Source organism: Gastrolobium bilobum, unplaced genomic scaffold, assembly GCF_033153095.1.
Source record: "Gastrolobium bilobum isolate Gb01-03AN ecotype WA unplaced genomic scaffold, APGP_CSIRO_Gbil_v1 utg8579, whole genome shotgun sequence".
Lineage (NCBI taxonomy): Eukaryota > Viridiplantae > Streptophyta > Magnoliopsida > Fabales > Fabaceae > Gastrolobium > Gastrolobium bilobum.
The window spans coordinates 126,072-138,536 of NW_026895247.1; the positions used below are offsets into that span (position 1 = coordinate 126,072).

At 36.0% G+C, this 12,465-nt stretch overlaps 2 protein-coding genes across 2 annotated transcripts; one reads left to right on the plus strand and one right to left on the minus strand.

The window, feature by feature from the left end:
* Window positions 1-6,001: 6,001 nt before the first annotated feature.
* LOC133301778 (RING-H2 finger protein ATL8-like) lies at window positions 6,002-6,860 on the plus strand. Its single transcript, XM_061501478.1, has one exon. The coding sequence runs from the start codon at window positions 6,144-6,146 to the stop codon at window positions 6,765-6,767; it is 624 nt and encodes a 207-aa protein (XP_061357462.1). The 5' UTR covers window positions 6,002-6,143; the 3' UTR covers window positions 6,768-6,860.
* Window positions 6,861-8,309: 1,449 nt separating this feature from the next.
* Window positions 8,310-12,252, minus strand: LOC133301771 (uncharacterized). Its single transcript, XM_061501469.1, has 6 exons — window positions 12,072-12,252; window positions 11,649-11,709; window positions 11,402-11,537; window positions 10,889-11,216; window positions 9,557-9,685; window positions 8,310-9,453 (listed from the first exon to the last, which is right to left on the minus strand). Exons 1-6 carry the CDS (start codon window positions 12,172-12,174, stop codon window positions 8,999-9,001), a joined length of 1,212 nt encoding a protein of 403 aa, XP_061357453.1. The 5' UTR covers window positions 12,175-12,252; the 3' UTR covers window positions 8,310-8,998.
* Window positions 12,253-12,465: the final 213 nt, after the last annotated feature.

Below are 12,465 nucleotides of genomic sequence, written 5' to 3' on the forward strand. Positions count from 1 at the left end.
CCGAAGAGTCTTGATTGAAACACCAAGATGTTTTTCTGTCTCAGCCTGAAACTCTCAGAATTTTCCAAAAGCTCCTGACTTATGATGCATCAGGTACACGTATCCAAATCTTGAGTAATCATCAGTGAATGTGATGAAATACTCATACCCGCCTCTGGCCTGGACATTGATTGGACCACATACATCAGTATGCACCAATTCCAGCTGAAGTGTGGCACAATTAAACAAGATTCACATACTGGTATCGATTCAAAGAATAGGGATTCTAAAATTCCACTCTTGACCAAAACTTGTATCCTGTTAAAGTTAATATGACTCAATTTTAAATGCCAAAGATAAGTTTCATTTGAAACATTTCTTTTCTTAGATAAATGAATATGTTCATCATCTCCTAATTCAATATGATTAACTTCACAGGGTGTAGGACTAAGGAAATAAAGACCATTAAACAATGTAGCAAAACAAATAAACGAAGATGAACTTTTTAATTAAACTGAGGAATTAAATTGAACTATCAAACCATGTTTAACCAAACAACTAACAAAAATTAAATTCCTCTTAAAATCTGAAACAAATAAACAGACTTCCAAAACCAAAGTTCTACAATTATCAAATGATAAAACAACTTGTCCTACTGCTAGTGCAGACACAAGCTCCTCATTTCCAAGCTTCAAAACTCTTTGTCCTTGAATGATAGGCAAACTATGTTTGAACCACTGGTTGGTTCACACGTGGGCAATTTTTCTTCCAATGCCCCTTTCGTCCACACCTGAAGTATTTGCCTTTTGGCTTCTTCATTGCAACTGGTTTGGCAACTGGAATACCTGATCTCTTCTTCTTCTTGTTCTTGTTACTTAGGTTTAACAAAACTCTCAACAGTAAAAAATGCACTTCCCTGCTTGATCAGAGACTATTCAACACTGTCAAGCTCATATATCAGCTGAGTAAGATCCATATTCATCTTGTTCATATTATAATTCATTTTAAACTGGTTGAAGTATTCAAGCAGTGATTGTAGAAGAAGGTCAACTTTCACCTATTGTTAAAATTTGATCTTATTCTCATCTGCTCGTTTGAAGTTTGCTATGATTTTCAAATAATGATCCTGCACACTTCCTCTAGTCATAATAATTTTGGTGACCGCAGTCAGCGCATTCTGCCTAGCAGAACTGCTAGAAGTAGCAAACATGCCATCAAAAGTCTTGAGCATTTCTGCTCTACACTCAATCATGCTCACTTGTTCCTACAGGTGATTGGTGAGACTGGCTAGAATGTAGTAGCAAACTGCAATATTTGCCTTCTCATAATTTGAAAACTGCATCTTTGTTACCTCATATGCATTTTCAGCAGGTTGCGCTGGCTTAGGGGTACTTAGGACAAAGTTGATGTTTTCATATTGCAAAACAATATCCAAATTAGTTTTCCATTGTTTGTAGTTTGTACCATCCATAGGTTTTTTGACTCAAGATAATAACTCATGGATTGAAAGATGACATTTTCTGAAAGAACATAGTCTAGCAGAACTGCTAGAAGTAGCAAACATGCCATCAAAAGTCTTTAGCATTTCTGCTCTACTCTCAATCATGCTCACTTGTTCCTACAGGCGATTGGTGAGACTGGCTAGAATGTAGTAGCGAACTGCAATATTTTCCTTCTCCTAATTTGAAAACTGCATCTTTGTTACCTCATATGCATTTTCAGCAGGTTGCGCTGGCTTAGGGGTACTTAGGACAAAGTTGATGTTTTCATATTGCAGAACAATATCCAAATTAGTTTTCCATTGTTTGTAGTTTGTACCATCCATAGGTTTTTTGACTCAAGATAATAGCTAATGGATTGAAAGATGACATTTTCTGAAAGAACATAGCCTAGCAGAACTGCTAGAAGTAGCAAACATGCCATCAAAAGTCTTGAGCATTTCTGCTCAACTCTCAATCATGCTCACTTGTTCTTACAGGTGATTGGTGAGACTGGCTAGAATGTAGTAGCGAACTGCAATATTTGCCTTCTTCTAATTTGAAAACTGCATCTTTGTTACCTCATATGCATTTTCAGCAGGTTGCGCTGACTTAGGGGTACTTAGGACAAAGTTCATGTTTTCATATTGCAGAACAATATCCAAATTAGTTTTTCATTGTTTGTAGTTTGTACCATTCATAGGTTTTTTGACTCAAGATAATAGCTAATGGATTGAAAGATGACATTTTCTGAAAGAACATACAAAACACGCAGTTTACAAACAAGAAATGCAATAAACAAATCAATCGCAAGTAGATTCTAATAACTACTCATCGTTTATTGTTAACAATCCTTTTAGTTTTCTTTACAAGACTTACATTGGGCAAGTCACTTGTAAAAACTAAAATTATTATTTGGGCCTTCGGTGCCATTACCAGAGCCTCATTGAGAGGGTTAATAACTTTACTAAAGTTGAATGTAATTAACCATTGTTTAATTTCAAAATTATCTTTAGTATCCAAGTATTGCTGACGTTGGGCCATACAATACCTTATTAAAATTTTGAAATTATTAAGGTCCAATCAAATAAAATTCGACCATGCTTATCCGTTAGGGCTTAACATGACCGTTTTATTAATGGACCAACAAATGGAGCCTGCATGTTTTAAAATTAAATACTTAATTTAAAACCTTCACCCATTCAATGTTTTAAAATTTAGAATTTTCCAAATTCCAAGAAATGTTCTATTGAGAGTAATTTTTATTTGATTTCAAAACTATGTAAGCAAGCACACTGATGAACGTGCATCACTTAGCTTATCGGAATTTTGAAATCATTAAGGTCCTAAAATCCTGTCATGAAAGGCAGTGTGTGCTTCACACAATCATGATATATCATTGTGGTATGCATCTTTTGTTTATACATGACTATTTTAGAATAACCATAATTTACTCGCAAAATAAACAGTTCTCTTAGGAAATTTTCTGGATCATTTGTCTTGATTTTAATTATCCAAAATTAATTATTTCAATTATTAATCTAGATTATTAACACAAATCATAATAATTAGTAATTAATTATTTAGAATAATATAAAATCAAAATAATCCCATAATGACTATCATACTAGTCGCTGAAGACATAATAGCTACTATGCTAATGTAATTTACAAGTTCTGCAACAATATGGCACCACCTATAGGCATGTTATCACATAGAGTATGTTATCAATCACATAATTCATCCATTCATAAAAATAAAGCGATTAAAAATTAAAAACTTTAATCCATGGTTTCCTAAAAAAAAATTACAAAATAAACAAAAAGAAAACTTTTTCAGCCCATTTGCTCCTTCCTTTTAGTCCATAGATTCTGTTTCAAGCCCCTTTATTGTAACCATAGGCCCAAAATACAAAACTTTGGCAAGAAATCCTAAGTCGACTTCAAGGAACCTTAGTTGTCACGTCTTCTGCGCCGTCACCCGAACTCATCCTAGCACAAAACTATAGGGGAATGACCGCCTTGAAGAGAGGAAGTCGTCGCCACCGGAACCAGCCCGATTGGAGCTGCCATGCCCCCACACACGCCTAATCTATGCCGAAAAGTGGCGGCCACGCGCAACCACTTTCGACGACGTGTGAGGGCGCGTCCGGCCTCTTCTCGGTCAAAACCAATTGTCTTCTTGCTTGATTTTATGTCCTCTTTCACTCCATGTGGTTAGTTTCTTAGATCGACCATCGAAAAGTCACGAACACGTCCAAATAGTGACGAATGTCCTTCTCATTGCATCTTCTTGATCTTTTTACATTACAATTTTTTTTTTTTTGAAATACAATGAAAATATAAAAAAAATTAAAATAAAAATCAAGGAGGAAACCTAATCATATAGGATTAGCCTCCTTGTTATAACCCAAGAAAATACAAAGAAATTTCTACCATGTATTAAAGCCAAAACCAAATAAAGCATTGATTTTAATGAAAATAATTATAAGGATACACGTGCAAAAATCATACCAATAAAGATAGAACCATAAGTGCCATATTTCATAAAGCAAAACTAGTTACATGAAAATTTTAAATCAAAACTAGATCTGCATCCAAACACGTAATCCAGCTCTGATACCAATTGTAGGAGAAATTGGATGTGCGGAAGCGTTTTAGACCATTGCGGTTTAGGATATAATGGATCATCATTGTTTACAATTACCTCTTGTAGGACAGATCTGGGATGATGCTCCACGAACTAGAGTCCTTTGTGTCACATCGCGAACTAATTTCTTCTATGTCACAGCACGAACAGATCTTTTTAGGTTTTGGTAAACCTTCCAAACTATCTATCGAGGAGGAAAGGGAAGTGTGTGGGCACTTTTCAGATCTAAGCTTACCTCTTATGTTCAATGACCTTGGAGGTTGATGATTAAGTGGTAGTATTTATAAAGATTCTAAAAAACCCTAGCCCTAAACTCATTGGACTTTAGGTTTCTTTGGCTTTTCTCATATTATTAGTCCATTTCGACTTTAGTAGAAGAGCACAAACGGGAACATGTTCCTTTGTACGTACAAGTAATCACAGCATGTACATAATTGCAAATAAAAATTCACATAAATACTCTTTTGTTTTTTTCAAGATCAGGAAAAGGAAGAGCTCCACTAGCTATTCTTGGTTATATTTAAATTATCAATAAAGCTAAGTGTAGGTTAGAACGCATGAAAAGTTGATAACATAATCAGGGCTGGTAAGATACCGCAGCAAAGGCGAAACTTTAAACTTAGTGGTACAATTGGCTTGAAGATGGTCGTTCTTGCCTGTATTCCTTTTCGTGCTACGAATTTAAAATGGCCAAAGTTAGATTCACATTCAGATGAAGGGTGTAAAATACATTTCTTGACTTTGAATGATGAACTAACTTGTAGTTTAATGCTATTATTCTCAATTTAATTATTGTATTGAAGATATTTATAAAAGGACATAAATGTCTTAGGCATCTATACTCTTTATGATTTATTTTCTCCAATATTATAAACCTACCTTCTCTTTTATATTTAATTGGAATGATTATATTTACAAACTATTAAAATTAAATCTTAACCGTTGATTTCCGTCAATCTAACGATTATAATTTATTGGATCTCACTTATTAATTGATTATTAATTCTCAATAAATTATAACTATTAAATTAATAAAAAATCAATGATTAAAATTTGATTGTAAGAGTTTGTAAACAATTTAATCTAAAATATAGCACTTCACTTAATTAAATACCAACAATTCAGCGATTCAGCACACTTTAGTATTCTCTGACACTCATCAATAACACACATGCGTGCATACATTCATTTCATCAAAATAATTTTTTTTTTTAATTTTTAATGAAGTTTTTTTAAATATATAAAACAAAACATACTACTCAATTTAAATACTAATTGAATGTTATTTTTTTTTTCTCTTGTGACCATTATAATTACATTCTACTTAAGAATCACGCGAATTTAAATTTAATGAAGAAAGAAAGAAAAAACCAGCCAAGGTATTAAACACACAAGGCAAATAATTTTTTTTCATTTGTTTTTTTTTTTTTTTTTGGTGTGATAATAGATAAACAATGGGTTATGTGTATCTCATTTTACATGAGATAAACAACTTTCTTACACACACAAAAAGGGTTGGGTCCCACCACTCTTTTTTTCTCTCCTCTTACCTGTGGGTCCCATAAAATAATTTTTTTTTTCTACAACATAGTAAAAGTATTTCTCATAAACAATATAGCCCTTTTTTTTATGATCATTATTCTTGTGGGTCTTATACAATTTAGGCTTTAGCAGATAAGGTTAGGGGAATACAGAACAGCTTGGAGACCAAGGCTTCATCTCATATTCATATTTGTCTATTACCTCCTTGGCACCTACCCACACTACCTTTCCCTCGTAAGCAGCCAACTTGCCCCTATATCAAACCTAACACAAACCATTGAAAGTGAGTGAACTATCTCAAACATCATCTTCAAATTCACCTCTCTCTCTCTCTCTCTCTTAAAAGTCTTTTTAAGTCTTCTTCTCTTGACTCTTATCCTCACACATACACAGTACCTCCTCTCAACTATAAGTACTTACCACAATTATTGAATCTTTCAAAACGTGACACCCAAAACACCTCTTTCTTTTCCTCTCTCTATCATTCTCTTCAACATGGCTCGCACGCTGAGAATCCTCCAATCCACAAACAACGCCACTACGGCGCCGCCGCCGGAGGCCGTGTCGGTGGAATCAGACTTCGTCGTGATCCTAGCGGCCCTTCTCTGCGCCCTCATATGTGTTGTGGGCCTCATAGCCATCGCCCGCTGCGCCTGGCTCCGCCGTGGCCCCGTCGCCGTGGCCGGAAACTCGCCGAGGCAGACCCTCGCCAACAAGGGTCTCAAGAAAAAAGTACTTGACTCGCTGCCCAAGTTCAACTACGTCGACGGTGAGGGCAACCCCAACAAGTTGGTGGCCTCGTCGGAGTGCGCGATTTGCCTGTCGGAGTTCGCCGCCGGCGACGAGGTCCGGGTGCTGCCGCAGTGCGGCCATGGGTTCCACGTGGCATGCATTGACAAGTGGCTTGAGTCCCACTCCTCGTGCCCCTCCTGCCGCGCCCTCTTCGCGGTGCCCAGGTGCCAGAAATGTGGCCAGTACCCGGCGGTGATCGGCGGAGCCACCGCCGTCGCCTTTGCCGGTGGAAGGGAGTTAAAGTTCTTGAATGGCGACAATGCCAATGCCGCTACTAATGCTAATTGTAATATTAGCCACAGTGTTAATAACGGTTTCTTGCCTTGAAAGCAGTCCTAGTATTTTGTATGTACGTATAGGTTTTCTTTTCTTTTCTTTTCTTCTTTTTTATGTCCCTTTAAGCTGATAAATTTATGAAACTTGGTCAATCTTCCCTTGTTAACACCCTGCTTCATTTGTATAAAGACTCGTTTTCTGGGTTGGGTAAGAATTGCTCCTACTTTTTCTATAAATTAAAATTTTAATGATTTACAAGAGCTTCTTTTTTCTTTGACTCGAGTGAAATGTCTTTATTCTACTCGTGTTATAATTATAATAGCAGTGAATTGAGGAAGAAATGGTAGTTAAAAATAATGATTTGTCAATTTAAATCAATTTTAAAATATAATTTTGGAGATTTTAAACCAATTTCACAAGGACAGAAAAAGTTCTTTATAAAAGCCGAACAAACCTAACCAGCATAATCTGTGCATTTATCCAAACAAGTAGTGCAGTGGTTTTCGTCTTCTATTTTGTTTTTGGTCTACGTAGAAAACCGATTTTACATTTTTTTTTTATGCTCTTTTGTTGGGTAACAACTTTTAAGAAGGACTCATTTGTATCAATTACCAAGCAAGTGTTCAAATTTGTGCCAAATCAGCCATTGAATGAGAATAAGGTTAATCATTTTAGTCAAAAGGGAATCATGAATGAATAAGGTTCATTTATTAGTGCTCAATGCTAACCATCAGTAGTAATTTATCAAGCAACCTTCTGTAACAAGCTTAATTTCCACTAAGCGTGGATCCTCGGTACATGTTCATTAAACAAATCTTTAGCAAAAGGAAATGCCGTAAAAGATGGAGGCAAAACAAAATAAAATTAAGGTAAAGGGTAAGATAAGACAAAAGAGGGACATAAAGGCAGTGTAGATGTTTATTTTATAGAGTTTAAACAAATAATAATAAAGGTAGAGATGCCCATTGGCTATATGGTCCCTCTTCTGCATCTATCCTAATTCCTGTTTCCATCAACTGAAAATCTTTCTTAATGGGAGGACTATAAGAGTTCCACACCGTTGATGCCCAAAGAAAGGTGATAATTGATGGCATCTTCAAAATTTGATTTTAGTATGATAATGTTTTGAGGTCCCACCCACCATTTATCTTCCTAGGTTATCTTCTATTCTCCCCTCATGTCCAGCTTTAGTGTGAACAACTCACCACCAAAGTTGAAAGTTGAGACTCGAAAAAGCAATAGCCGATATTTTCTTCATATCCTCCGGATGCATTATTAGAAAGCACCATGATTGCCAAAGATTACATCCATTTCTCCCACTATATTTACAGCACCAAGCCACGTACATTGTTTGTTTTCACTTGTCAACCAAGATGAGCCGGGACTCATCAATTAGTTGCTACTTTCCTACTTTTTCCCTAACTTTTCCAATGCCTTTTCTTTAGTACCTGACTTATCAGAACTTGACATCTCCGCAGGCAACTTGTTCACTCTCACTCTACCTATATCTTCTCTTGTGACTCTCACTTAAGAAGGGTTAGCCGAATTTCAAACTACCTTACGATCCTTATACTTCATAAGCATCCAACTTGACTATTGCCTAAGTTAATGATAGCAATACCATTATACTACGCTTACCACATTGTTAGCAAAAAAAGAAACACAAACAGCTCAAGAAAGGTAATTGTAACTTCTCCCTAACACTTCTACACAGTAGTTGGTTTTTTGTTGTTACCAAAAAACGCATAAGTTCACTGTCAAATATACATATACTTCGATCACTCTATTATATACTAAAGGGGGTAGTTATAAATAAAGACGCCTAAGCCAACTTTTATCCTTACCCCTCAAGAAACAACTAGTCACCCAGCTGACTATTTGTCACGTTGTCCATGTAATTAAAACATTTTGACATGCCTGTACCTTTCAATCAATTTTCCCGCTTACAAAATCGCAGCAAGTGCCCACGTCAGCCAACTTAGTTTTTCACAACACTACCACTATGTTAAGTACCATGAACATGCCCACACATACTCAGTTTTTTGAACAAAATGTTCTGCTTCACAATATATGGGCTATTAAACAGCACATGACAAAACAGGAGTAATTGATCTTGAAGCATGTTCAGCAGCGACCAAGAGTAGCAGAGAGCAGAAAAATGAAGGAACTCCTGATCCTTGCGCAACAAAGGTTACTACTCTTCTTCCAAGTGATGGTGGTTCATTCATCGTAGTATCCTTACACTAAAAACTGAATCTCACAGAGCTAACATCTTATATCAACTAAATTTCCTCTTCATCACTCTCTCCCCCAAATATGGAAGCCATTTTCATAGCCAGCTTTGCAGCCATTTCCCTTCTTTGAAAATCAGGCATCAATCTTAAGCCTGCACGCATATTCCCAATCTCAGACATCAAATGTTCCAAACCCTCTAAGTCAAGATATTTATCATTGTCTTCCTTCCCATCTCCTTCAGAATCCATGATATTGTGCACCACTTCCTTGTCACTCTCATCCTGAAATGCAGTGCTTGAAGCTGTGGGCTGGAACTCTTTACCAGATTTAATTCCATCCTCATGTTCACAACATGTGTTGATATTGTTTCGAGAAGCAGACCTGCCTGTGTCTAAGGAAGTTGCAGAAACACATTCTTGTTCAGTTTCATCCCAGGGATTGGCTGAGCCAGTGGATAAAACTTCATACTCCGGTTCATAATCAGATTCTTCTGAAGACAACTCTGAAGAAAATAATAAAAAGGATAAACCAAAATTAGTGGTTACATTTATTTTACACTATTGAAAATGGCAAGCTACATGCTCCAAAGAAAAAGAGAAAAAGACCTTCTTCCTTAGGAAATGATGGTTGCCTTATCCTATCACCAGATTTCAATACCATTCCAGGCCACATATGAGCAGAAAGAGCTCCACAGAGACGTTCAACTCCATGTAAATCACCGTCTATGGACAAGCCTGTAAACAGCAGTTCTTTTATATCCATAATGCAATACATGTATGGAAATTATATAATATGAAAGTAATTTTCCATTTTGCAAAAAAGTGGAGAGATTGATGAGGATGTAAATCATAGAATCAGAGCAGGGTGGATGAAATGGCGTAGTGCATCTGAGTTTTTGTGTGACCGCAAAATCCCCCTTAAGTTAAAAGGAAAATTCTATAGAACAGCAATAAGACCTACAATGCTATATGGAGCTGAATGTTGGCCAACACATAGGCAACATGAGCATAAAATGGGAGTAGCAGAGATGAGGATGTTAAGATGGATGTGTGGTTATACGAGGATGGATAAGATAAGAAATGAAGATATTCGACGAAAGATAGGAGTACTACCGGTGGCTGAGAAGATGAGAGAACATAGATTGAGGTGGTTTGGACACGTAATGAGAAGGCTCCTAGATGCTCTCGTAAGAACAGAAGTTTGTTACCAAGAGCTCAACACAAAAAAAGGTAGAGGTAGACCGAAACTTACTTGGGAGAAGGTAGTAAAACAAGATTTAATGGAGTGGGATATAGATTGACGGACAGTATGCCTTAGAACGGAATGGAGAAAAGCTGTAAGCATGGTGGAGGGTTACACCCGTTGTTATTCCTATGTTCCAGATGGTCCTTTTTTAGTCATTTTCCCCTTCATTTCCCCCTCTTCTTCTTTTCCCTTTCTTTTTTAACTTTTATATATATATATATATATATATATATATATGTATATATATATATATATATATGTATATATGTATATATATTTACTATTCTATTTATTTATTTTTATTTTTATTTTTATTTTTACTTTTATTTTTCCTTTTTTTTCAACCTTTTTGTATCTTTTATTTGGGTTCATCTACCACCGATCCCAATTAATTTGGGATAAAGGTGTTGTTGGTGTTGATGTTGAAAGTAATTTTCCAATGTTTCATCATTCGAACCTTAATTTTGTGGTTAGCAGAAAAAGTTTGGACATGATGATGTTCTTACAATGATATACTATTTATAATCTTTCAAATAATTCGTTGTATCTAAGCCACCTCTCTCTCTCTCATTAATAATGTATTAATTATGATTCATCTATATGTAAAACTGAGCATTTGTCAAAGTAAAAATCAGAGTTATGTGCAACATGTTTTATAGACCAGCTCATCAAAACAGGAAGTGAAGTTTTACATTTGTCAAAATCAGCGTTGGAAGCACAAGCCTCAATGAACTCAATATTGTGCTCAGTGCACCATTCCAAGGAGGACCTTCTGATATCCCATGATGGTTCTTCATCCCCCAATAAACTAGTTCCTTCAGATTCAGATATTCCATACTCAGAGAATTCCGAACAAAGATCAACAGCAGAGTCCTCAAGTTTCAGCAACCGTCTTCTGTATTCAGCATGAGCTGGATGACAAGGAACCAGGTCCACTTTGTTTCCAATACATAGTAATATCTCAAAGTTTCCAATATTGGTGCGAGATACCCAATCTCGAAGTGCAGTTAGGGTGGATAACTGCACATAATTAGTAAAAAAAAAGGATACATTACATGCATATGTCACTGTTAATGCATACTCAAGGCACATGAAAAACAGGAAAGTAGTTCAAGAATAATTCTTCAGCACATGAATATTAAAACAACAGTTAATTAACAATGAAAACAGAACAAATTAAAGGAGAGTCAAGTGAAGGAACAAACATCATTCATGTCAAAAACCATCACCAAAGCAGTCATTTGTGGAAACAAGGGTAGGTTTCCAACAGAAAAATCATCACGAAGATGAGCCATCCATACAGAAACATCAGCAGTATAATACTTAGTGTTGATAGTCCACCTGTTCATTCAATGACCAAATCAAACACACAAAGAGAATAAATTTGAAAAGATTCATAAGCATTAAGCAATCAGTTTAATAAAATTAATCTCGGTCAACATAGTAACATACCCATGGACATTTACTTCAGAAGCCGAATCAAAAGCATCTTCAAAATCAACAGAGAGCAATCCTACACTCCACATCAACAAACAATGCATATCAAATCAAATTTCACCACATGTAAACGCAACAAGAAATAAAAATTGAAAAAATGATGCTAAAATTAGAATCAACAAATTGATGCTAAAGCATCTAGGTTAAAATGCAAAACATAAAAATGATCACACCTTTATTAAAGCCCCTGAAATAAAATATGATATCTAATCTAAGCACGAATTATGCTGAAGATGTGGTTTTAAAACAGTTTTATCAGACATCACAAACCATAACCTAAAATTAAAGCTTAGAACGAGTGTAAACAAGGTTAATGGGTAAATTAACAAAAACGGAAAATTGAATAAAAAATAATTATAACGAGGGAAAGACACTTACGGGATAGGAGGGTCCGTTTGCCGACGTTGGAGGATCCGATCATGAAGATTCCGGGTCGGTTCTCCAGAGGAATCGGATCCTTTAGTGATTCGGTAGCATCCATATGCAGTTTCGAGTTTGGATTTCTCACTCTCGGTTCGCGATACTCTTCACTTCATCCCCCAGTTGTCGCGCTTGGTGCTCATGACTCATGAGTCATGTCATTGTCGTCTCCTTCCAGGTTTTGTTATGCTGCACGTGGTGCACGTGCTATAGGCTGCGTTCTCCTGCGCTAGCCTTCACAGAAGTATTAATAAATAATTTTTCGGAAAGGTAAAGCAGGACACGTTGAAAATTAAATGTCTAATATTAAAATTGGACCGAATTCTGATTCAGCTGGGAATTGAGAAAGAGT